The sequence below is a fragment of the Mirounga angustirostris genome, unplaced genomic scaffold, assembly GCF_029215605.1.
Source record: "Mirounga angustirostris isolate CCGP_5_RB_7025 unplaced genomic scaffold, mMirAng1.0.hap1 SCAF_9, whole genome shotgun sequence".
Classification (NCBI taxonomy): domain Eukaryota; kingdom Metazoa; phylum Chordata; class Mammalia; order Carnivora; family Phocidae; genus Mirounga; species Mirounga angustirostris.
The window spans coordinates 133,423,300-133,449,978 of NW_026991717.1; the positions used below are offsets into that span (position 1 = coordinate 133,423,300).

The 26,679-nt window shown below is 38.3% G+C and overlaps 1 protein-coding gene across 6 annotated transcripts in view; it reads right to left on the minus strand.

Annotated features, from left to right (window-relative positions):
- Positions 1-26,679, minus strand: part of BTBD7 (BTB domain containing 7) — an 82,210-nt gene that overhangs the window by 40,895 nt on the left and 14,636 nt on the right. For 4 of the 6 annotated variants that reach the window (XM_054513847.2, XM_045901439.3, XM_064571524.1 and 1 more), the window contains exons 2-3: positions 14,863-15,050; positions 13,074-14,153 (exon numbers count right to left, since the gene is read on the minus strand). The exons of 1 other annotated variant lie outside the window; for it this stretch is intronic. In XM_054513847.2, the coding sequence (XP_054369822.2) occupies positions 13,074-14,153; positions 14,863-14,944 (1,162 nt within the window). In that variant the 5' untranslated portion in view covers positions 14,945-15,050. Of the gene's footprint in view, positions 1-13,073; positions 14,154-14,862; positions 15,051-26,679 lie in introns of those variants that run through there. One more of the 6 variants, XM_045901440.3, reaches the window with a different exon arrangement.

Sequence of the window (26,679 nt, forward strand, 5' to 3'; positions counted from 1 at the left end):
TGGAGACATATTGAGTAAGGCTAGCCCATGTTAATTTGTAATAGAAACTGTTATTTTTTTTCACCTAAATATATGAAAAAATAGTTGGAGGCAAGAACTTTCTGGTCAGTTACATACACTCCAAACTCAGATTCAGTCTTTAGGAGTTATTTATAAAAAGGTACCATTTGTTAGCAGTGTTTTCCATTGGGAAGTGAGACTGAAGGGTTCTTAAACACCTTTTGTATTATTTGTATTATCTGAATATCCAAACATCAGTACATCTCTTATATTTTTAGAAACAAAACAAAGGGGTGCCTGGATGGCTCAATTGGTTAAGCATCTGCCTTCACTCAGGTCATGGTCTCCAGGTCCTGGGATTGAGCCCCGCGTCAGGCTTTCTGCTCAGCGGGAAGTATGCTTCTCTCTCTCCCTCCCTCCCTCTGGCCCTCTCCATTGCTAGCTCTAATAAATAAAATCTTAAAAAAAAAGAAACAAAACAAAAAATGTAATTATTAAAATAAAGTAACTCTACATATTGACATAATTTTTGCAAAGCTTAAGTGTGAAAAAGGCAAAATGATAATATGTATAGTATGGTACTATTTATGCTACAACATAACAAGATATGCATGTGAAATACACACACACATTCACATACATATAAAGTAGATGTGATTAGAAGTGGCTTCAGGGAAGAAACAATGCAAGTATTTTTACCTGCATCTCTAATAACAGGAAGAGCATCTCTATAATAGGAAGAACAACAGTAGCTACCATACCAGTTACCATAAAGATTAAGTGAGGTATTCCACACAGTAACAGCTAAATAACGTCATTACTAATCTATCTTAATTCTTGGAATAGTTTCTTCCAGCCACTTTCAAAACCAGAAGGAGACGAACACCTGTGTGTGGTCAAAGTCCCTTCTACTCTAGACATTTTAGAAAATAAGTGTAATATTTGGTTTTAAGGCAAAAACTTCAATTCTGTATCTCAATATTGTATTTGTACAATGCTGAGGTTCTTCTATCATTTTCCTTCCTCAATCACTAATGTCTTCCCCCAAATAACCTGCAGCTTGGATTGCATTAGTTTGTACTTCTTGGCAATAGAAGGTGTAAGAGTAGTCAAAATTTAACTATGGCAGAGTCAGAAAAACAAAAATAAGTTGGGGCTTTAGGAAAAGGCAACAATTAGGCGACTTCTCTTAGTGTTTCTATGAGAAAAAGTGACTACAATCGAATCAAAGTGGAGTGGGAGTTTACACCAGACAGCTTACCACCATGGGAAAACTCTATGGACCATTTTTTATGGTCTTGTTTTGACAACCAATGTTCAATGTTCTCTGCAATTGTAATCCTATGTATCATAGCTGAAAAAAGTCTGAATCTGGTAATTTCTTTAGACTTTGGAAACTTGGAACCGTGCTGTCAAATGATGTGTAAGAAAAATAACTCAATTCTTATCTTTAGAAACTGTCTACCGGGGCACCTGGGTGGCTCAGTCGTTAAGCGTCCGCTTTCAGCTCGGGTCATGATCCCAGGGTCCTGGGATCGAGTCCCACGTCAGGCTCCCTGCTCGGCAGGGAGTCTGCTTCTCCCTCTGACCCTCCCCCCTCTCATGTGCTCTCTCTCTCTCTCTCTCTCAAATAAATAAATTAAAAAAAAAAAAGAAACCAAGACACATATGCACCCTCTACTCAAAGCCATGTTACAGCAAAAGGGTCAAAGAACATGCCCTTCAGGGGCACCTGGGTGGCTCAGTCCTTAAGCGTCTGCCTTCGGCTCAGGTCATGGTCCCAGGGTCCTGGGATCGAGCCCCACATCGGGCTCCCTGCTCTGCAGGAAGCCTGCTTCTCCCTCTCCCGCTCCCCCTGCTTGTGTTCCCTCTCTTGCTGTGTCTCTCTCTGTCAAATAAATAAATAAAATCTTAAAAAAAAAAAAAAAAAACTGTCTACCAAAGAGTTAATGTAATTCAGTTTTTAGAAAGATTTTATTTGAGAGTGAGCAAACGAGAGAGAGAGAGAGAGACAAGACTCCCCACTGAGCAGGGAGCCCAACTAGGCTGATCCCAGGACCCCAGGATCATGACCTGAGTTGAAGGCAGATGCTTAACCAACTGAGCCACCCAGGCGCCCCTGTAATTCAGCTTTAAAAACGTTTGTTAAGGCCCTCCCAAATGCAAGCCAGGCATAGAGCTTGGTGCCCACACTTCTGTGAAGAGAAAGGAATAAGCTCATCTGAGGAACCCAGGAAGAATTTATATGGTGAGTATGTGGCCGAGCCAGGATTGGAGCACAGATCTGACCCCAGACTTCATATTTATAAAATACCATTAAATTTGGGTACCGTTATTATCTGTGAACCTGAGCAAATCTCCAAGCTCCACAGGGTTGTTGTGAAGATGAAACGAAAGACATATATGTAGGGTGCCCATCATGAAGCTAGGAACATAGTGACATTCAAACATGGTTCCTTTTAGTTCTCTTCTCCCTGGTATTGCATCTTGCATAGCAATGGTGTTCAAAAAAATGCTAATCTGAAATCAAGTCTCTCTCTACTTCAGAATACATTGCATTGGGCAACATCATTGCAGATGCTTTCCAATATCCTCATGGTGTTCAGAGTTCAGTATACTCTTTAAATAATAAAAGCTCAGCTCTTTCTTGTCCCTATGTTGTTCAAAGTTTTGTGTCCATATCCTAATGACCTGACTACAGCATTTCATCTTTTGACTGATTATATTAGTGTCTACAAAGTTCTAATTAAATCTCTCAAATCTTGACTATAATAAACACATAATTTGTGTTGGGGAAGAAAACCAAACCAAAACAAGCAAGTCTTCCTGTTTCATCATTTCCCTCAACTGTGGTATTCTTGGGATTTTAGTATGACAGAGAAAAGATTTTGCATATTATTGAGAAAGGGTTCTAATTGTCCTCAGATTAAACTTTTTGGCTTCAAAAGATTGACAATCTTCCCTGGCTTCCAAGAATATGTTAAATTCAACTGATACCTATTACATATCAATGGACAACAAAAGAAAGAGTTGATGTGACTTTATTTGAAACTTAAAACTGAGTTTAATGGTATGGAATTATATACCATTTTGACCACCTCTAAACTTATTTTTAAAAACAATGCTTCATATTTATCTTCTAGATTGAGATTGAGCATCTTAATTTTATTTGCAACTTCAACGGTTAAGCATTTATTACACACACCCCCTTTTAAAAAGAAAAAGTTACTCAGTTTTCATAGGTATTAAAGATAACTCAAAATATGTAACGCATTGATTCTACCTGAAACTAATAATACAGTATATATTAATTAAATTGAATTAAAAAAATTTTTTTAAATGTAACTAAGAGTATATACTAAGAGCAAAGTAGTGTGCTAGGTTCTTTGGGTGATTCAAGATGATGAAGATTTTCACCTTGTCTTTAGAGAGTATAGCACACTAGTTGATAGAGGAAATGAGACAGGTACATAGGTAATTTCAAAATAAGTTAGATGTAAGAACCTAAAAGAAAAGTAAAAGAAGTGTTTTAGAAGTTTGCAGGAAGTAGAAAATACTTTTAATTTGGAATGTGTAAGACAAAACAAAGGAAATAGCATGTAAATTTAGCCTTAAAGAGTATGGTAGAACTTGGACATTTAGTGGTGAAAGGCAAAGATATTCTAAGACCAAAGAAAAGTGTGAGCAGAGGATCAGAGGTGGAGAGTTTGCAGTCTGTATGAAAAATGGTTTAAGTTCTAAAATAAAAAATGCAGTAAAATATTACACTTTAGAGCTCTACTCATAATTTTTTTTTTTTTAAGATTTTATTTCTTTACTTGAGAGAAAGAGAGGGAGAGAGTGAGCATGAGTGGCGTGAGAGGCAGGCTCTTTGCTGAGCGGAGAGCCCGATGTGGGGCTTGATCCCTGGACTCTGCGATCCTGACCTGAGGTGAAGGCAGATGCCCAACCGACTGAGCCACCCAGGCACCCCTCTACTCGTAATTTTGAGTAAAGAATTTCTTAAACGTTAAGTGTCATTATGATTAGAGATGTGTAACTTGAGAGTCATCTGAACTGCTATTCCTGAAACTGAGATTAATTCTTCATCTCTGTTGTATAGGTAACCGAAATCTACATTTTTACTCTTAACTGTTGTTGATAATGGTCTTTAACTTAGCTCCATTATTCTCTAGGAAGTATTGTCCGACTAATTTGCTAAAGAGGAAACAATTACAGATAGAAGCATATTGAACTGCCAGTTCAACTGAACTGAGACAGAAGAAGAATGTCAACACAGAGACAGTGGAGAGGATGGAAGAGGGAGGAAGGGCTTAGTGAGTCGGAACAGTTAGTCTTTACTACTTTGCATTTGTTTTGAATCACACACTCTTGAAATCTGACCAAGTTGCTAAGGGAAAATTAGGTCATAGCTTTCAGTTGTTTCTCTGTTAGATTTCGAACCCAATAAAATATAACCACATGCATTATGACTAAAAATATGGGCAATGCATTATAGAGTCCACTTTGGAACTAGTGTTATAAATACTTTTCATATTCCATAGATTGAAAAATACATTTTTGATCAAGATGAAAAAATAAAATCTGTGGTTTAAAGTGTACTACTGTAAAATGCCCTGACCTGGGATATACACATAGATATTGGTGCTAATCCTGAGCTATTTTGTTCTGAGGTCAAGAGTACTTATAACAAGGAAATGTAAGTTCTTAGGGTAGGCCCAAGGTTGTTAAAATTCATGAGAAAACCTACAGTTCTCCTAAAGAGTGGATTTTTACTCAAAGAATTAGAAATCAATACATATTCTCACCATGGTACTCACATTTTCAGAGGTGTTTACACAGTGTAGTGTATGCTAAAATCATCGTGAAAATCAGTGCTCAAACACCTGATCTTTCTTTTGAGGCTCTTCTAATCTAGCCACCTATTTTGGAATTACGTACACTGGTCTTTTTACTATAGGTACTGTTACCACCCAGGTTTCCCAGCTGTAACCACAGAAGACAACTCTAGTTGGCTTAATTAAAGAGAAAAGGGATTTATCTGAAAGGATACTGTTAGCCCACAGTTCCTGAGAAAGTTGAAGACCAGACTCAGAAAACAAACAAGAGCAGAGGAAGGCTGCAGAGTGAGCATTGCGTCAGGAAGAGAGCCAGTGGGTACCCCAGGCTGCCCACGGCCTGTGACCACCACAGCTCCAGCTCTGTGTACAGGCAATGGATGCCATCAGTCGCATCACCGCCACTGACCTCTCTGCTTTACCGCTAGATGTTGCTGCTCCTACCCTGCTTATACAAAGAATTCTCTACAACCCTTGCTATTCTGTTCTATCAGCTCCCATTCAAAAAGCCCAGGTCATGTGCTTAAACATTAACCACTGAGAAGACTGAGAAAGCAAGTATTTGACCTCTTAGGTTTTTACACTGGGGGGTGGCTTCTGCCCTCCATCAAGACCTGTACCGTGAGGAATTTCTCAAAACTAGGAAGAAGGTCGTGATGCTGACAGCCAAAAAAGTCAAATAACTGACACAGGAACACTCACCGACTCAGGAAAGAATGGCTTACTCAGTACAAAGCCCTCTGTTCTCTGGCTAAGTGCTCTGAAGCAAAGTTTGAGTGGTGACCTACCCAGGCCCTTGCCCCCCCAGTTTTTAAATGTCTTAACGGGGCCCACATTTCCCTCTTACTCCTGCCCAAGTGGTTCAGCACAAATCAGCTCACGGCTGAGACTCCTCAGAGCTGATGCTTCAATCACTAGTCTGCTATTTTGTTGTTACAACTGGGCCACAGTGTCCTCCCACCTTCATCCCTGGAAAGTGGTTCTCATACTGCTCCCCTCTCTCACCATGCCCACATTTCTGGGCTTGGGGTCAGAAGAGCTGGTACGAGTCACAACCTTATTCACAATCTCAGGAGAAGGCTAGTTACTCATCTCTGAGCCCCACCATACTCACAGGTTGTCAGGGAGACCAAATGAGAGAAAGTAAAAGCCCTTTGTAACCTAAAATGATAAGCATGATCTTACTAGTTAACATTATTGATAGATATGACAAATCCCCCAGTTCTTCAGGATTACGGCCTATCCTATCTAGGTCTCTCTGGTTCTTCTGAGCACTGATGTCATATCTTTATTGTACTAAAAAATTAATTTTGTAATCAAAGCAGTATATGTTCATGATCTAAAAGGTCTTGTAGCTAGTAGTAATAAAAAGCTTATTCTAAAGACAAAACCATCTGCCCTATGTCTTTCCTACTCCCAGTTCTGCTCCCCATAGGCACCTCCTCTCAATTTTTTAGTTGTTTCTTCTGGTATTTACCTCTCTGTATTATAATTTTTATTAAATCAATATTCAGTGTTCATATTTAAATACTGCTTATTGTGAGCCAAGTGGCATACCAGAGTTATATTTTCTTCCATATGTAATTTTAAATTTTTCTCGGAGCTATTATTTTCTTCTTTTCCCACTTCTTTTTCTTTTTTTTAAATTTTATTTTATGTTATGTTAATCACCACACATTACATCATTAGTTTTTGATGTAGTGTTCCATGATTCATTGTTTGCGTATAACACCCAGTGCTCCATTCAATACGTGCCCTCTTTAATACCCATCACCAGGCTACACCCCCCTCCCCTCTAGAACCCTCAAGTTTGTTTCTCAGAGTCCACAGTCTCTCATGGTTCGTCTCCCCCTCTGATTCCCCCCCTTCATTTTTCCCTTCCTACTATCTTTTTTTTTTTTTTTTAAGATTTTATTTATTTATTTGACAGAGAGAGAGACAAGGAGAGAGGGAACACAAGCAGGGGGAGTGGGAGAGGGAGAAGCAGGCTTCCCGCCGAGTGGGGAGCCCGCTTTTTTTTTTTTTTTAAACATATAATGTATTATTTGTTTCAGAGGTATAGGTCTGTGATTCATCAGTCTTAACACAGTTCACAGCGCCACTTCCTTCATTTTCTATAAATCTACTGTTAAGTCTTCATAAAAGCACCAAAAGACCCATGAAATCTCTTTCAATGTCCCTTGTCATTTAATGTTCCTAGAGCCTTTCACCCTCCTGGTCCAGTCTAGACGTGATGTCTGCTAGACCTACTATATAGCCAGTACTTAGGATTTCCCTTTCTTATTTCCTGTGTTTGACGCCATTTCCTGGGTCCCACACTTCTTTGTTCTTGGTTCACTTCATCATTTAGTGGAATACATCCTTCCTCAGGAGGGGTGCAAGGGAGATCAGTTCTTTGAGGCAAGACTGAAAAAAATGGCTTTATCTAGCCTTACACTTGATTGACAGTTTGGCTAAATACAGAATTTTGTGTTGAAAATAATTTTCCATCAGCTTTTCAAAGGCACTGTGCCACTGTATCACAGCTTTCGGCTGCTGCTACTGAAAAGCTCAGTACTATTCAGAGTCCGGTTTCTTTGTATGGAACCGAATGTTTTCCTCTCTGTAACATTTTAGAATCTTCTCTTTTTCCCTAGAGAAAGGGATAAAACTTTTTTTTTAAAAGTAGGCTTGAACTCACAACCCCAAAATCAAGACTCAAGCTGAGATCAAGAGTCGGATGCTTAACCAACCGAGCCACCCGGGCACCCCGGGATAAGACTTTTTAATACAGAAATTCCTTTAGCTTTAGCAGTATTTCTTATATTACTCCTCAGATACTGGCTTCTCTTCCATTTTCTCTGGTATGTTTCTAAAACCACCACTTGTTAAATTGTTATACCTTCTGGACCAATACTATAGTTTTCTTATTTGTCTCCACTGTTGTCCAGCTCTTTGTTATTTGTTTTAAAGGTTTCTTCAATTTCACCTTTCAATCCTTCTATTATATTTTTAATTTCTGCTATCTTATTTCCAAGAGTTCCTGTCTTTACTCTTACAGTATCCTATTTACATCTCATTGATTCAACAGAGCACTCTCTTACGTAAGGGTATTTTACTTCTGTTGTTTTCCTCTGCTTTCTTCATGGTTTCTGCTAATACTTTGTTCTGACCTCTGTCTCAATTTGGAAGCTTTCTTCAAAAGTCCACTGAGCCTTAGACGGGTTTTCGTATTTATGAATGAAGCACTAAACTGCTGTGTGGAAGCTCTGTTGCAAAAGTAGGACTGCTGACTACAGTCTTCTCTGTAGAAAAACGAAGGCAAACTGGTTTTTTCACCATGTTAACTCCTGAGCATAACTTCATCATGGAACTCCACAACATTGGTCTCCATCAGTCTATATTCTCTTGGGCTGTTCACCATTTCTAGAGCTCTAATTTTTTATCTTGTATCTGCCTGGCTTAGACTAGAGCAGGGGAACGGGAGTGATTTTGCCATTTACTTTGTAGGCTTTGACATAAATTCAGATTTCAACCTTGTGCTTTACCCCACACCCCCACCCACCCTTTTCATAGCTATTTCCAGATTTGAAATCTCTCTAGTTTGATTTCTTTAGAAAATAAATCTTAAGGTTTCTTGTGTTTGGTTGGGGGCGGGGGGTAGAGAAGGGAATTGAAGGGGCAGGTTAGGATTTGCCAAGTGGCACAAGTGATACTTATGTAAAGAACAAACAGATGGACCACTGAAACAAAATGGAAAAAGTACCAACCCAAAATACTTGGGAACTTAGAAAAAAAGGTAGCACAAATAAGAGGAGAATATGGATTAATAGAGGGTACTCAGAAAACCAGCTCACTATATGGAGTAAAACAAAACCCAATTCCTTTCTGACACCACCTATAAAGGTGAATTCCACGGTGGGGGGAAGGGTTGATCCATTCAGTAGTCAAGACTTAAAATCAAATCTCTCTTTTCCATTTGCAACACTTACCTCTTCTTCCCAGAGTACTAAGTACCCCCTGTGAATTGCCTCTCTTATCCTCAGTAGCCCCCTTTATAGGCTCTAGAGTTACAGACTGTTCCTCTGTTTTAAGTCAGTGATCAGTCCTTATCTGCTTTTCAGCTTCCAAAAATTTCAGTATCCTTTCTCCACTCTTGTTTTCTTCTTGGGTATCTTTGTCCTTGAGGGTTTATATTTGTTTTATTCCTTTACTATACCATTAGGGCTTTGGAAGAGCCAGAAATAAACTTATGTTTAATCTGTGTAGGAAATCAAGTGAAATTAAAGCTCATCCTAAAATGCCAGGCCAGTACCCCATTACCTATTAATTGACCTCCCTAATAGTGACTGCCTACTTGTCTGAATAAAACGCATTCTCAGTGTAGGCCAGGAAGCTGCCCTTTTATCCAAACCACTCTGGCTGTCTGCCTATACCGCCTCTTTTTACGATGCTCTTGAAACTATTAGATCATCTCTCCATCTTGAAGGACGTATTTAGTCTCAAGGTCCCAGCCTCCCTTGACAGAATTTGTTTCTTTTTAAAACTGGGCTTTAACTTTTGAAGTTAAATCTAATTAGGAATAAAAAGTAACAGTCATTAATTCAGAATCATTTACTGAATGCCCACTATGTCCCAGGCACAGGGGACACAAAGATGAGAACAATAAGGTCCTACCCTCAAGCTGCCCAACAGACTAGTCTCACAGCGTTGCTTAACTACAAGTTAAGCCCTTGTCTGAATCATAGAACAAAGATGATTTTGGTGACTATTTTCTTAATTCTCTCCAAAATGGTACATAACTATTACTATGCTGGATGCATCAGAGAGATGCTAATTCATTATACACAATATGATGCCTCAGAGTATTACAGGCTTAATCTGCTTGTAGAACTCCTGCTGAGAAAAACCAATTGTAGAATGACAAATAGCCAGATATTTACAATAGTTTGATAAGTGGCATGTATCATCTCACTAATGATAAAATTATAAGAAAATTTTAAAACTGGTAATAGTAAAAATCTGCAAAATATAGTTAGTATTAGGTTTAATCAATAGTTATAAAATTATTTTTCTGAATGTAAATAGTTTTTTTTTCTTTTTATTAAAGATTTTATTTATTTGTCAGAAAGAGAGAAAGAGAGAGAGCACACAAGCAGGGGGAGTGGCAGGCAGAGGGAGAGGCAGGCTCCCTGCTGAGCAAGGAGCCTGATGCAAGATTCAAACCCAGGACCCTGGGATCATGACCTGGACCAAAAGCAGACAATTAACCAACTGAGCCACCCAGATGTACGCCCCCCTTTTTTTCTTAGATTTTATTTATTAAAAGTTAGTTTTAGAAAAGAACGTGGTAGTGAATGAAATATGTTCTGATGATTATCATTTAATGGCTAATATTTATTGAATGCTAACTATGTATCAGGCGCCAGTCAGATCACTTAACATATATTATTTCCTTTAATCCTCATAATCCTACTTTACAAGGTTACTATTTTTATTTTATAAATGAGAAAATAGAAGCTTAGAAAGGTGACTTGCTCTGAGGTCAAGCACATTAAAACATGGTAGTGAAGGATTCAAATCCATCTGTCTGGTTCGAGTCTGAGCTCTTAAACTTCATGGTATAAAATTACTCTCCCAGTGACCAAATATTCTCCTTCCCAAAGAAATGGGGTAAAAATTATGCTGAAGGTATGGTCTGTTATAAACACTAATATGTACAGTATCATAGGCATGGGGGAAAAATAAGGCCTACATGGAGTGCAAAAATAAAAACATCAAATAACCTAAACTCTGTATTTTGAATAATGAAAGGAAACAGAGAGCCATGTACACCCAGGTTTAAGGAATATATATATACACATATATATTACAGTAACCAAGACTAAGGTAATACAAGGAGTGTTATATCTTTAAATGTACTTAAAAAAATACAATTTCTAGCTAAATGATAAAAAAAAGTATTTAAACTCACTTAACATAAAAGAACTCTAGATCAAGTATTACCTAAGAGCTAAGAGCTGGCTCACAATTTTACTTTTCACTCAAAACTTGAAACAACAAACCCCCAAAGAACTGTATTAGGGGATGCTTTCCCATTTTTTAAAAACAGCAAAGTGGGGTGCCTGGGTGGCTCAGTCGGTTAAACGTCTGTCTTCGGCTGGGGTCATGATCCCAGCGTCCCACGACTGAGCCCCACATCGGGCTCCCTGCTCAGCCGCAAGTTTGCTCCTCCCACTGGCCCTCACCCCACTCGTGCTCTCTTCTCTCAATCACTCTCTCTATCAAATAAATAAAATCTTTAAAAAAAACCCCAGCAAAGTGTATACAGTACACTTTGGTTTATTATTTAAACATGTCAAAAAACAAAACCAATTTGAGAAAACAGAGGTTATTACACATTTTGGGCAATGTCACAACCTTCAAATTTTTCTGTAGAGGCATTTTCTGACAAATTTGGTTTTACAGAATAAAACAGTGGTAGGTCAAGCTGCTAGGTTATTTTTGATAACATTATTTTCCTGTAGTCTGACATCAAAATAGCCTACTATTATTAATGTAATGTTGTTTTAAACTGATAAAAATATTTTAACATTTTAATTGTGGTAACAAAACTAAATTCGTACTATTACTAAAAAGATAATGGTAAAGTAAGATTTCAAAAGATCCTTTATGTAACAGAAATCTCAACTTTTTTCACTCAGGTTTATTAGTGCCTTCTTTTGTATAATTCCTCTCATGTAATTTATTTCTTATTGTTATTAAGCTGGGGCTTTATTTTATTTCTCAAAGTCCTATTAATTTGCTGATTGAGACATACAACACACATTTTTATTTTCAAGTTAGAAAAATGCGTGTAGCTTTCATTATTCCTTAGTTCATTAAATTCCTGTCTTTTGACCCAGCCATTAACCTTTTCTTTTAATTGGCAACTTCTAATGTTCTTTCAGCAAATACTCATTAGCTAAATTTCTCAAGTAATTTCATGTCATATAGCTTTCTTTTTTTTTTTATAAATATTTTATTTATTTGAGAGAGAGAGAGAGAGAGCGAGAGCAGAAACACAAGCAGGGGGAATGAGAGAGGGAGAAGCAGGCCTCCCGCCGAGCAGGGAGCCTGATGTGGGGCTGGATCCCAGGACCCTGGGATCATGACCTGAGCCGAAGGCATACACCCAACCCCAACGACTGAGCCACCCATGTGCCCCAGCTTGTTTTCTTTTAAAATACAGCCACTGAAAGCAAAGAATGCATTCTTTCAAGACCACAAATTCCTTTTGTTCCATGTGGAAGGTCTCTTTCCAGCTCTGAAATGTTAACATTCTAATGTTTACCAATAGATAGATAATTCTTTTAATGTTACCTTCATGTATTCATTTGCCTATAACCCCAAAAATGTGCCTTCCTGACCTAAAAGTTTTAGTTTATATTAAATGAAGAAGGCTCCTGAGTCTAGCACTGACCGTGCCTTACACACTGTAGGCTGTTGCTGGATATACAAGTTGAGTTTGAAAAGAAGATACAGAATACTTAAAAATTTAAATCAGGGGCGACTGGGTGGCTCAGTTGTTAAGTGTCTGCCTTCGGCTCAGGTCATGATCCTGGGGTCCTGGGATCGAGCCCCGCACCGGAATCCCTGCTTCTCCCTCTCCCGCTCCCCCTGCTTGTGTTCTCTCTCTTGTTGTGTCTCTGTCAAATAAATAAATAAAATCTTAAAATAAATAAATAAAAATAAAAATTTAAATCAGAAACTCTGCCTAATTCTTTGATTCAAATAAACTTGTATCCAAATGTGACTATTTTCATTTTTGGAATGAATTTTCATTCTTTTTCTAAACATTCAAGCATCAATAAGTTAATGAGTATAAAAATGAGACTAAGTTACCCCAGGAGTCCTAGATCAAGAATAACCATGACATCTGGGGAACGAGGCTAGTTCAAAGCTTGGGCGCAGACAGGGTGCAGGTGGTAGTTATATATTCCCACACGTATCATCTTACATTAGGGAATTAAGAGCCTCACATCTCATCTATTGCTCTTAGTCACTAGTTTTGAATGCTTGGTTTTAGTACTAAATGAACACCCACATTAATGCTGACCCTCAATTCTTTCTCAGATTCCTTAACTACATACTCAAAATAACTGACCCAGGCACATCCCAAACAGTGAAATCATATTGAACATACTGGCTGTGTTCTGAATTTGGAAGACAAATATGTAATTCGAGAAATCAAAATTAAAAACCAGAATTTCATACCTTGTGCAAGCATGTTAAATTCCAAGAACAGTGCTATGTGGTAAAGTTCCATGGCTTCTTCTGCCCTGGTCATGCTTGGCTTCCCTGCGACGAGAGCCTGAACTTCACTGAGACTCCCCACCGAGGGGCTACAGTGCAAAACAGAGAGGTCCACCGCATCAGTATACATACAGTGTAATATAACTTTCGCATATTTTTTTGGTATAATGGATTCATCTAATATAATTCTTGTGGGAGTCCTCAAAGTTCGGTCTGTGATTTCTTCACCAGTCCGTATCCTCCTTTGTAATAAATTCCGAAAAAATGGGGACCGTGCTGAAATAATAGCCTTGTGAGCTTTGAGCTCTTCATCTAAACAGTTCTGATTTCCACCAAAAGCTTCAACCAGTTCAGAGTCTGAAGAAAAACTAAGGACGACATCATAATAACACATGTAATCAAAAAGTCCACGCATATCTACATCAAGGGAATTCGGTGTTCCAAATTCTTCACTAAGCTGAACGAGGATATCAACATTTTGAAACCTTGAGTCCTCCATTCCAAACTCTCCTGTATAAAGGTAGTGTAGCAAAGCAGAAAACATGGGCATGTCTATACCAGCTGTATTGATGTCCATAACAATCTCTGCCCCATACTCCGGTGAGGAAGAAAGCAGTGTTTTAAAGAACGGACACCTTGCTGCCAAAATGGCCCGATGAACAGGAAAACAAGTTTCTTGAAATATTAAGTCTACATCGGTACAATACTTGTACTCATAAAGATCGGCCATATCTTTCTGCAATGTCCGAGCTTCTGGTCTAGCCAAACTGGCTTGTAGAGAAAGCTCCTTTAAGGCTGAAGTTCCCTCATATTCCTCCACTAAAGCATTAACATCTCTAACATCCCACCCAGAGAGGAGTTCTCGCATCTGCTTGGCGTGATCGGCAGACCTATTAGATTTTCGACGCTTAATAAACTTCTTTTTGAGGGTGGCAAGGCCAGAGGTTCTCTTTTTTTTGTCTTGTGGTTTCTCATGGCCATGGTCAAGGCTATATAATTTTGATTCACAACCATAGCCTTGCTGAGAATAGGATGATGTCCCTAAGAAGGAAATCAAACAAATGAAAATTTGTTTCTTTGTTCTTAACATTCATTTTCAATGTTCACTTTAACACATATTTCATGCTAAAAATTTTTACAGATATTCTTGAACCATTCAAATAAAATTAACTTTTATTTCTATGAAGGAAGTTATAAAAAGTTAAGTTTACTTCTATATTAAATAAGGAATAGAGACTAACAGAGTAGATTATTATTTACTTGACAAAATCTTTTTGGTTCTCTGGCTATCAAAAACCAAGTTATCACAGATTTTAATCAAGGATTTTTAGGAAATGAGAGTTAAGCAGATTTGTAAATTAAGAATACTACTTGTATGTAAACGTGAAATTTTTTTTTCTTCTTCTTAACTATACCAAGGCTGCTTTGCACTGGGGAAAATAAATGGACCAGGATGCAAGAAGCTTGTATTCCACTATTTTTACACCAATGGAGAGACTGCCAGGTTTCTGAGGGCAACTGGCAATTATGGTTAAGACATCAAAGATTGAAAGTGCTATAGCAGCTTGGTCAGGATAAAAATCATACAAGATAGATTTACATTTGTGGGGAAAAAACCTAGATGTTGCAGAATTATTATCTATAATAACTTTTTCACAGTTCAATTCTCTTTTCAGCCAAAAAGACCACTGAAAACACAATTCTATTTATACCCACAAAAGAAAATGAAAGTAGAAAAACTGAAAGTTACCTATAAAAGTCTGTTGGGCTTGAGAATTTCCCCCTACCCTCGGGGAACATGAATGAGGATAGTTAGATGCATTAGCACCCATTTTCTTCAGTCACTCAGGCATTCCATCTGCTGGTTCTTCAGAGTATAATCCCAGAGGCCTTTACGAACTTTCAACCCTGGATCCAGCAGCCTCTTTTCATCCATTTCTTGGTATGAAACAAAAATAATTTTATTCATTTTTTCAAATGTATTTCAAATTGCACAGTAAAAAAAAAAAAAAGCAAGCTAGTGAAAACTGCTTTTATTTGCAAATGACATGCTGTCAAATTCACATGTAGAAATTTCGGAAAATGTAAACAAATAGTTAAACTTGAATTATGAATCAGTGGTAGCTGCAATTTTGAGCCATAAAATGTACCAATTATATACTTTCTAAGGCAGTGAAAAGTAACAAATCAGACTAATTTAAATATATAATTATGGAAAGAGTATTTCAAATTACAAGGAAAAGTATTTAGAGACTAAAAAATTTTTCAATTTTTTTTTCTTACTCCTTTAGAGGCAACCATCAGTTATTATAATCTAACATTCTAAGCAATTTGTAAACATTGAAGAGGTTGGTGGGAGGGATGGGATGGCTGGGTGATGGACACTTGGGGAGGGTATGCACTATGGTGAGCGCTGTGAATTGTGTAAGACCGATGAATCACAGACCTGTACCCCGAAACAAATAATACATTATATGTTAATTAAAAAAATGTGGGGAAAAAACCACACTGAGGAGGTTGATACTAGAGGTGGTCCTCCTCATGAAGCCCTGAAATAAAAATACTGCCTTCTATTACCTGATATTATGACTTAACATGGACAGGGCAGTACCAGTAAGAGATAATTTTAACAATTACAGAATAAATTCCACACCATGGAGCCCTAACTCTCAGAGCTGCCGGCAGAAGATATATGCACAAAGAGAAGACACTCTAAGATTAGAGAAGAGGGTAATAGGAATACTGTATCTGTTTGGCATCTGGATATATAAAATTTATCTGACTAAAAGGGATAATGGTTTAAGAGAAAACACTATTTTTTTTTTTAAAGATTTTATTTATTTATTTGACAGAGAGAGATACAGCAAGAGAGGGAACACAAGCAGGGGGAGAGGGAGAAGCAGGCTTCCCGCAGAGTAGGGAGCCCGATGCAATACGGGGCTCAATCCCAGGACCCTGGGATCATGCCCCAAGCCGAAGGCAGACGCTTAAGGACTGAGCCACCTAGGTGCCCCGAGAAAACACAATTTAAAATCTATTACTGGAATTGTTACAAAACCAACCAGGAGGTAATCTAGCCTCATAATGAAGGATGAAGTGTTTTAACAAATAATAAACACACACACCCCAAATCACAAAAAATATGCTAGAAAACAGAACGGTGTCAAGATTCTTGGAATTTATTTTCATCTCTGTTACTGACACAGCATAACCTTAGGAATTCAAGTTTAAGAAAATCACTGTTAACATCTGTGCTTCCTTCAATCTTTTTCCATTAAATACATGCGAATTTAAGCATAGAATGATCTACCTATAATGTTCAAGACTGGGAAACCTTCTACAAACTGGATAATATGCCAAGTGACAGTAACTTCAAATCACACACTCACATAAGCAAATTTCTTAGTTGAAATTCACCTACCTACCAAGGAAAACACAGCATGTTAGACTTTTTACTCCGGGTGCCTGCTACTGAAGTCAGAGAAAGGCTATGGGTAGACAGGGATTTGACAGTGCATTCTGTAAGAACTACCCCGCAAGGAACCCAAAGAGTTTAATATACTATTTTGTAAACATTAAACGGTCAAGAAAATTACTTCCTCCAGGAAAGTTAGTTTTTTTAAAGTTTGGTGCTTAATGTAAGTAAATTCAGTTTTTTCTATTCTTAAATACTAGAAATGTACAAAAGGCTGCTTTTTTGGGTAATTTTGAACACTGTCAATTTAAAAAAGATTTTTATCATTGAAGTATAGTTGACATTAAATGTCAATTCTTATAAAATGGAAATTAAATCTGCCTGTGTTAATTTCAGTTCAAACTTAAGAAACAGTAAGTCTAATAAATCTTAGTTTTCAAATTGAGCTCCTTAAAAGCTTTAAGGTTCTATCAGGTACTTTCAGTGGTTCTTTAGAAAAAACTAGGGTCCTAGAAGCCAAGTTTGTGGCCTCATTTACAGGTCAAATCCTTTTCTCTCACTGAAGATTTGTAGATAAAACACAAAAACAGGGGTGCCTGGGTGGCTCAGTCGTTAAAGCGTCTGCCTTCGGCTCAGGTCATGATCCCAGCGTCCTGGGATCGAGCCCCGCATCGGGCTCCCTGCTCAGCAGGAAGACTGCTTCTCCCTCCTCTACTCCCCCTGCTTGTATTCCCTCTCTCCCTCTCTCTTTCTCTGTCAAATAAAAAAACAAAACAAAACACAAAAACAGCACAGAGAATTCTTTTTCAAATTTGAAATATATTAAGAAGAATGCAGATAAAAATGAAAGTCTTTACCAAAATGAGAGAAAAAAAGATTAAAAAGATGAGCTTTGAATCTGGAAGTAATGGATGGTAAAAAGTGCTGGTAAAATGTCCCCCTTATGGTAGGTCTCTTCTCATTTCCTTCTTTACTCATTCTTGAAGTTACATATTGCTTCATTTGTTTTGTTTGCTTTTAATTTTTTTTTTTTTTTTTTTTTTGAGAGAGAGTGTGCAGGCAAGCAGGCGGAAGGAGAGAATCTCCAACAGACTCCCTGCTGAGCATGGAGCCCAACGTGGGGCTTGATCTCATGACCGTGAGATCATGACCTGAGCTGAAATCAAGGATAGAACACTTAACCGACTGAGCCAACCAGGTGCCCCCGTTTGCTTTTAAATTTTTAAGACTGCAGAGCAAACTCACTAACACAGCACAAAGTATACTGCTGAAACAAAACAAGAATGGTGCCATGTTTCCAGATGAAGAAAAATCAGGGTCCACAGTAGTGGACAGAGTTCCTACTCTGTCACATTGTAACGAAGTGTGCACATACACATAGGAGAATCATTTTCATCTGAAAATTCTGCAGGATTGGTAGGGACACTGTTACCCTGGTCCATCTGAAATTTAAACCTTGTCAAAAATGTCTTTTTTTCTTTTTCCTTTCTTTTTTCAAAAAGCTCAATTTTATGGTGAGCATAATTAGATATTCTAAAGCAAACATACAAAGGTTACAAAACATCATCAGCCCCACTGGAGACACAAGACCACCTAGCAAGCACTAGGGAAGTCACAGGCTGAGATAAAGATGCTTGGCCAACTGCCACTGTAATTAGCACCACAGGGACAGCTGGGGTCTCACCCTGGAGAGGTGACTTGAAATAAAATGTCTTTGGGACTTAGGGACAGAGTCTCTTCCTGGTAGCTCCTATTTAATGGGAATCCCCTTCAAGATGAACTAATTTGGGCAACATTCATATTTTCTACTGGAGCTCTAATACTAAAATAAACATAGGTCTTGGAAAGACTTAGTGGGAGAGATTTTTCAGGATCAGATATAACCCTTAAGTCCACCCTGTGTCCCCTGTTTCAAATCCTGGGGTAATCCTGACTGTGCAGTTATAGTACTAAAACCCTATTTCTCAAAATTCTCAGGGAACACTTTTATTTATTAAGTAACCAAAACCCTATGCCATATGGAACACAGTATTATGTTATTTAGTTCTTAATCTAACCCACTGCCTTTAGATGCTGGAAATGAGAATAAGTCACAGTTAAAACTCTCAGAGATGTTTTCATTCTAGACAAGCTCTGTCTGTCTCCTACATAAAACAGGATGAAATCCAATTTTTGGATGATATGGCAGGAAAGGAAAGGAAAAAAGAGGGCCCACAGGATGCAAATGGCCCTATAAAGCGGATCTTTTTCTAGAATCAACATTCTGGGGGAGTTCCCCTCTGTTAATAGTCTATATGACCAATCTCAATCAAATGATCTAACTGGCTTAAAACAAGCTTCAGTGATTGCAGCGACCCAACTGAAGGGGAAAAATGATACTGAAGGTAACAGAATTAACAATCCCATGAGAATATTTTTAGAAAAAAAATCAACCTCTCTGCCTTCCAAAAAACCCTAGACTAGCATTTCCAAACAGTTTTCCCAAAGATTGGAAAATGCAGGATTGAACAAAAACTGATAGGTCTCTTTACATATAGAATGTTTTAGCATCTTTAAAGTGCTAAGGTGCATTATGAACCTCCAGGAGGAAGTATTCAGCGTGATCTAAAGGAGCCCCTTTGCCCTACAGAACATTAAAGGAATGTGCTTGTAATGATACACTTTGGACAACCTTGACCTTTGCCATAAAAACACTTTTTACTGCTTTACACACTAGAGAACAATGGGCATCAAGTGACCTGGGATAGAGTACATCCGTCACTAATGTACCACTTACATGGGATAAGTCACATTTAACTTCTATGAATCTCTGAAACTGAGATGTATGGGTCTCAGCATCTGTAAAATAAAAAAGTTGATCTAGAGTACCTACAATTCATTGAAGTTTTATGACTTATTGGTTTGGGAAATGAGGACGGGGAAGGGAATTATTTCTATATTAAATCTTAGTGTACAGAGGGGGGAAAAAGGCAATTGGATTTTGGGTTTTAAACACATGTTTTCTCCTTAGTCTGATTATTAGCTATGGTTATAGAAGGACAGGAATGTGGGGGCACATGTGAATATGAAAAACAATTCATAATGAAAGAGAAATGCAAACTTCACTCCTGTCAAATCTAAGGTGACCATATAATGTACTATCACACCAGAATGCTTGAGGGTGAAAAGGGGTACAAACCAGATGGGATGCCAGAACATATACAGCCTGGGTCTAGTGGGGCCAAGTGGGATGAATGGCCACCCCTAGAGCCAAATCTCACACTTCCAGAGCTAGAAATAAGACACCGTTTAAAAAGAAAACAAACAAAAACCAAAAACTTCCTAAAACTTAAGTTAGAATAGTAAGACTTATGTAGACCTCATTCCCCAAGCATATTTTACCTAACATAACAACTCACATTTATTGAGGTTTTACTATGTTCCAGACTCTGTTCTCAGAACTTCGCATGTAATAACCCATATAATCCCCCCAGTAACTTTTTACTAATGAGGCTTAGAGGTTAATAATTTGCCCAAGATTAAGTGAAAGAACCAGGATTACTTTGTAAATCTTCAATTCTATCCCTGGATACATTTTAAGAACAACAAAACAAAAGGGGTGCCTGGGTGGCTCAGTCGTTAAGCGTCTGCCTTCGGCTAAGGTCATGGTCCCAGGGTCCTGGGATCGAGCCCCGCATTGGGCTCCCTGCTCAGCAGGAAGCCTGCCTCTCCCTCTCCCACTCCCCCTGCTTTTGTTCCTCTCTCGCTGTGTCTCTCTCTCTCTCTGTCAAATAAATAAATAAAATCTTAAAAAAAGAAAAAGAAAAAACAAAAGGTAACTGTGGACAGTTAAGTCAGAAGCAGAGTCAGCAGTAGACCCTTGTTGTTTGAAGATCTCTTCAAAAAGGGGAGACCAGGTTCCGAAAGCCACAACTAGGCTTATATGTGTCCTCTGGGGCCATCTAACAGAGGCAGATGACCTCCACAAACCCCACTCCTTCCAGTGACAAAGAACAACAGTGTTTATAGCAGCAGCTTATTAAAGAAAGGCAAAATTTTGTTCCACTGAACATATTTATTAAGGCAGAGAAGCCAGAGTGATGGAGCTAGAAAGGGCCTTCAATTTTCTTTTGGTCAACCTTGTTTTTGAAATTATAACCTCATGGAATGGGAGAAAATACATGCATATCATACACTGATAAGAGATTAATATCCACAATACACAGAGAATTCCTACAACTCAACAACCAAAAAAACAAACCGATTAAAAAATGGGAAAAGGTCTTACATAGACATTTCTCCAAAGAAGATATATAGATTGCCAAATAAGCACATGAAAACACATCACTAATCATCAGGGAAATGCAAATCAAAATCACAATGAGATACCACCTCACCACTCCTATTAGGATGGCAATTATCAATAAAAGAGAAAATAAGTGTTGGCAAGGATGCAGAAATTGGAACTTTTGTGTACACTTGATGGGAATACACAATGGAAATGGCCACTGTGAAAAACAGTATGGAAGTTCCTAAAAAAATTAAAATCAGGGGCGCCTGGGTGGCTCAGTTGGTTAAGCGTCTGCCTTTGGCTCGGGTCATGATCCCAGGGTCCTGGGATCGAGCCCCGCGTCGGGCTCCCTGCTCCGCGGGAAGCCTGCTTCTCCCTCTCCCACTCCCCCTGCTTGTGTTCCCTCTCTCGCTGTGTCTCTCTCTGTCAAATAAATAAATAAAATCTTTAAAAAAAAAAAAAATTAAAATCAGATTTACCATGATATAACAGTTTCACTTCTGGCTATACACCCAAAAGAACTAAAAGCAGGGTTTCAAGACATGTACACTGATGTTCAGAGTAGCATTATTCCCAGTAGCTAAAATGTGGAAGCAACCCAAAAGTCCATCAACAAATGGATGAATAAGCAAAATGTGGCATATACATATGATGGAGTATTATTCAGCAGATGAATAAGCAAAGTGTGGTATGTACATACAATGGGATATTATTCAGCTTTAAATTAAAAAGGAAGGGAATTCTGATAAACGCTTCAACACAGAAGAACCTTGAAGACATTATGCTAAGTGAAGTAAGTCAGTTAAAGAAGACAGATATTGTATGATTCCCTTTATATGAGGCATTCAGAGTAGTCAAAATCATAGAGACATAAGTAGAATGATAGTTGTCAGGGGCTGGAAGGAGGGAGAATATGGGGAGTCAGTGTTTAATGGGTATAGAGTTTCAGCTGGGGAAGATGAAAGAGTTCTGAAGACAGATGGTACAATACGAATATATGTGATACCACTGAACGTACAATTAAAAATGGTCAGGATAGTAAATTTTATACATATATGTATTATATGTTTTACGTATTCTACCACAATTAAAAAAAAAAGAATTACAAGCATTGCCATCAAAAAACTATTGTCATCAAAAAACATGTATTTTTGAAGCTTTATGGCTAAGGTTCAGAACTGACTTATCTAAAGAAATTTCTTTTCCAGGTAAAGTAAAATAGATTCGTTATTATTGTATTTCTTTTCAAACATCAGAGAATTCATTTGAAAAAAATTAAGACAGGCAAAATCTTTCCATTTCAGGAATGTTTCATTGTATCAACCATTAATAAAATATATACAAATATTTCAATGTCAAATGAAATGAACAGTATTTCATAAAATTATAATATTTGCCAGAAATAATGTAGTACACTTTAATTTTTATATTTAGAAAAAATATTATTTGCACTCTTTTAATTTACACATTTCTGATTTTAAATTGTATCATGAAAAATTCTAAAAATATACAAAAGGTAATAGTATACTGAGCCCTCAAGCCTGTATCACTCAGATCCCAGAATTATCCAAATTGTTTTGGCTTATATTTATTTATTTTTTTAAAAAGATTTTATTTATTTATTTATTTATTTGACAGAGAGGGACACAGCAAGAGAGGGAACACAAGCAGGGGGAGTGGGAGAGGGAGAAGCAGGCTTCCCCCTGAGCAGGGAGCCTGATGCAGGGCTCGATCCCAGGATCCTGGGATCATGACCTGAGCCGAAGGCAGACACTTAACGACTGAGCCACCCGGGCACCCCTGGCTTATATTTAAATGCTTAAACTTGATGTATAAGGCTTACAGCTGGAATTGAAATGTTTGTTAAAAGCTTCTTATAGAAATAAAAATCTGAGGAGATACATGTACATTATGATTATAATTATCCTAACTATTGGCTACCATCAGCCAGCCAGTCTTTTTTTATTTTTTTATTTTATTTATGTATTTGACAGAGACAGACACAGCAAGAGAGGGAGCATAAGCAGGGGTATGGGAGAGGGAGAAGCAGGCTCTCCGCTGAGCAAGGAGCCCAATGCGGGGCTCGATCCCAGGACCCTAGGATCATGACCTGAGGCGAAGGCAGATGCTTAATGACTGAGCCACCTAAGCACCCCTCAGCCAGCCAGTCTTAAGCAGTGTACATGAATTAATCCTTTAAATTTCTCAATCATGTGAGCTGTAAGTCTAATTTTTTTATTTTTATTTTTTTTAAAGATTTTATTTATTCATTCGACAGAGAGGGAACACAAGCGGGGATGCGGGAGAGGGAGAAGCAGGCTTCCCGCCGAGCAGGGAGCCTGATGTGGGGCTCGATCCCAGGACCCTGGGATCATGACCTGAGCCGAAGGCAGACGCTTAACCGACTGAGCCACTCAGGCGCCCCTGTAGGTCTAATTATTATTCCCACTTTGCACAGGAAAAACTGGGAGGTTAGCAAAATGAGGCATGGAAGGCTTAGTTACTTACCCAATGTCACAGAGCTAATAAGTTGCAGAACCAGGCTTGGCATTCAGGCTCTTGTATCTATGAACGATGTTATCTTTGCAAATTTTTTTCCCCTAAATGTTTGGAGGAAAAATTTCCAGAGCAGACAAATATAGTTCCATTCCAGAAATGGGAAGTGAGTACACACCTGACAGTGTTACTTTTGGCGCTTAAAAGGCTCTCTCATATAAAGCAAAAAATGACTTAACTGAAAGGGTAGCTTATGAAATCAGAGCAAAAGTGCCTTTCTGAATATTTACAGCTAGACTGCGTGTTCCTTGATGGCAGGACGACACTTGTTTATGCTTGATCAACCATGCACCCACCCATCCAATTCTGAGCACCTGCTGTGTTCAAGGCACTTTGATAGGCCCTGGGAATATAGCAGTGATTACACACTGAATAGGAGGATTTCTCATGAAATTAAAAGAAGGACTACTGTTCTGGCTTCCTAGTTTAGAGCCAGACCTTTAAGAATTAATAGGAGTGCATCAAGTAAAAAATGAAAGGTCATTCAAGGTAGAAAAAAAGGGATGAATAAAGGGGAAGAACTCCAGTCCCAGTCAGGGTCCACTCCCAGTTCTCACAGCCCCGTACCTCTATTATCTGCTAATACCGCAGCATAATTACATTTCCACCAAACTGTACGCTTCCCAAGGGTATGCACTCAGATGCTTTATCTTCTTTACCATCCACCACAGAATACAAAGTAGACACAACATTCGAGTGAATAAATGTTAACTATTATCATGAACATTGATAAATAATGTGTCTAAGGCCTAAGAAGTACATATGTTAAGTGTAGGGGCAGGAGTTCGATCAAAAAGCCTCAAATTCCACACTGAAGTGTTGAGCCTTTATTCAGAACACAGTGGGGGAACTACTGGAACAAAGCACAGAATAGTAGGAGGGAAGCACACTTACATTTGTTTTAAAAGATTACTGAAGGCAGAAGATACTCAATGCAGGAAGACTTATTAGAGCATTTTTGCTATAGTCCTGAAAGTGTTAATAAGGATCTGACTTTCCTAATCCCTAAAATGAGGACGCTATCCCCTACTTCACATTAAGAATTAAATAGGATAATATGGGCTGACAGTGGAAAGCAGAAGTAACCCATCACAGGGTTTTCATGAGAAGCCTCGTCTTGTGCCAGGTCCGACCTGGCCTGAATGAGATACATCTTAGAGATGCTGAGGTATTCTGAAATACTCAGTTTCTAGACATTTAAAGCTGAGGCCAATTCCTGGAAAGAGGTGAGTAAAGGACCCATGTGGCAGCACCGTGAAGATGTGAACAAGCATCTTACTCTGCAACCTTTACCTCAGAGCTCCTATTCAAAATGCTTCATCCAGACCTAAAAACCTCAGAATAAGAGCCTCCTAAATGGAAAAATGGGAACACAGGGCTGAAAAGGTTTGGAAGCCTGACTCTCAGCTCCTGGGCTTTTGCTTATCCCATTTGTCTGGGCCTCTGGCAGGAATAACTGAGACCTGGTGGGGCAGCCTGGGCCAGAATAGTGACCTCCACAGCAACCACAGAAGGAGATGCGTGGCCCCAGGCATCCCTGACACCCAAGGCTTTGCTGCCTTCTCCTAGCAGCTATATCCCCCAAACTGAGGTAGCTCTCAAAGGAATGAGAAAAATTTTCTCCAATAGCTAGGAAAAAGGGCCTGTAAGCCAAGGGTGGAAATGATTATGAGGCCCTCCACCACAGATTACAGAACTGCCCAATCAACTGTCTTATAAGATAATGGTGCCATTGGAACTTTTGTGTTCATGACAGGAAGACTAGTTTTGAGCCAAGCACACAATAATTGAGTGAATAAATAAAATCGCTGTTCTAATCGGGGACAACTGTTTTTACTGTTAGCTTAGTGGTGTATAAAAAAGTAGCTCTGAATGATTCAGAGAAGGAAATGAGAAATCTGAGTCTAGATTTGAGTTTATAAAGGATTTGCAGAGAGAAATAGAGCTGAAACCAGACAATATATTCGAAGCAACTGAATTTAAAGAAAAAAACACAGAATTTCTCATAATCTCCATTCAAAGCCAAAAACTCACATTTTTTGAAAACCAACTTATGAAAATGTTAAACAAAAAAAATACAAGGACGTATTTCTTGTTCATGAGTTTCTGTGGGCTCCAGTGGTGCTGTTGGGAGATATGAAAACATGCTGAGTGAGCTTGACAGTAAGCCTGCACATGGGAGAAGAATATAAAACAAAACAGAAATGAGTACACTCAAAGGTATCCTCATCCAAGGCAGTCTTCTTAAGGACATCAAATTCCAAACTACTGGATCATCAAGGAAATAGTCATGTGAACAGTCCCATGAATTATTCAAGTTGTTATAAATGGGAAGATAATAATAGTTCAGAAGTTATCAATAATTCTGTACTAAAATTTTATTTTTCCTCAAATGGCTCAGACTAAGAGAGTCCAAATAAATATGGGAGAAAACCCCATTACTTTAAATTTTCAGTGAAAAGGGGTAGAAAGCTATTTATAATGGGGCATTAATAAGGGCCACTCCATTCTGAAACTTACAGAATCTTTGTTGGCATGACAAATGAAGAGTGTTCCTCCTAAATTTCTTCTGAAGTCCATAGTTAGAAAGAATCTTGTATACAGAGGTGCCAGTAAAAGAAGTGGGTTTGATGATGAACAAGTTTTGAGAAATGTAAGCTAGGAAGGACTCTATCTAGTAGGAGAGACACCAACAAGGCCTCTTAGGTAAAACAAGAAGTAGAAAATTAGACAAAACTCTTAGCCTCATAACGATTAGTAGAGGCCTTTCTTAGAACTATGATAAAACTTTTTCCTATCTCCTTCCTCAACCCCACTGCTCATCCTGTGCTACCCACCTACTGTAGCAGAAACACAGGAAGAGGATACTGCAGTCCAGATATTAAGACTGAAAAAGATATTCTAGGTCCTGTTTATGCAATGTAAGTCTGCATGTTAAAACACTATTTTGCATTTGTTTAGGATATCTGTAATAAAAAATTAAGATAAACCCTATGAAGTCCTTATCATAGAACATAGCACAAAATTGGTGAGGGGATGATGGAAAGAAAGAAGGGAATGATGATGATGTCTCTATCTTGCATGACTGGGTGGTTAGCAATGCTGTGAACCAAGAGAAAACACAGGACATGCAATCTGTGGGTGGACTGGGAATAATAAGGATAATGGGTTTGAGGTTCCAGAGAGACATACCAAGGAAGAAGTATTATAAACAGCGCATACGTAAAGGAAGAAGTCTAAAAACAAGAGTTTCCTAATACTAATATTTTCAGCTCTAGAGGTAACATTCAAATATGTATTACAATATGGCATTCTCTTGATATAAT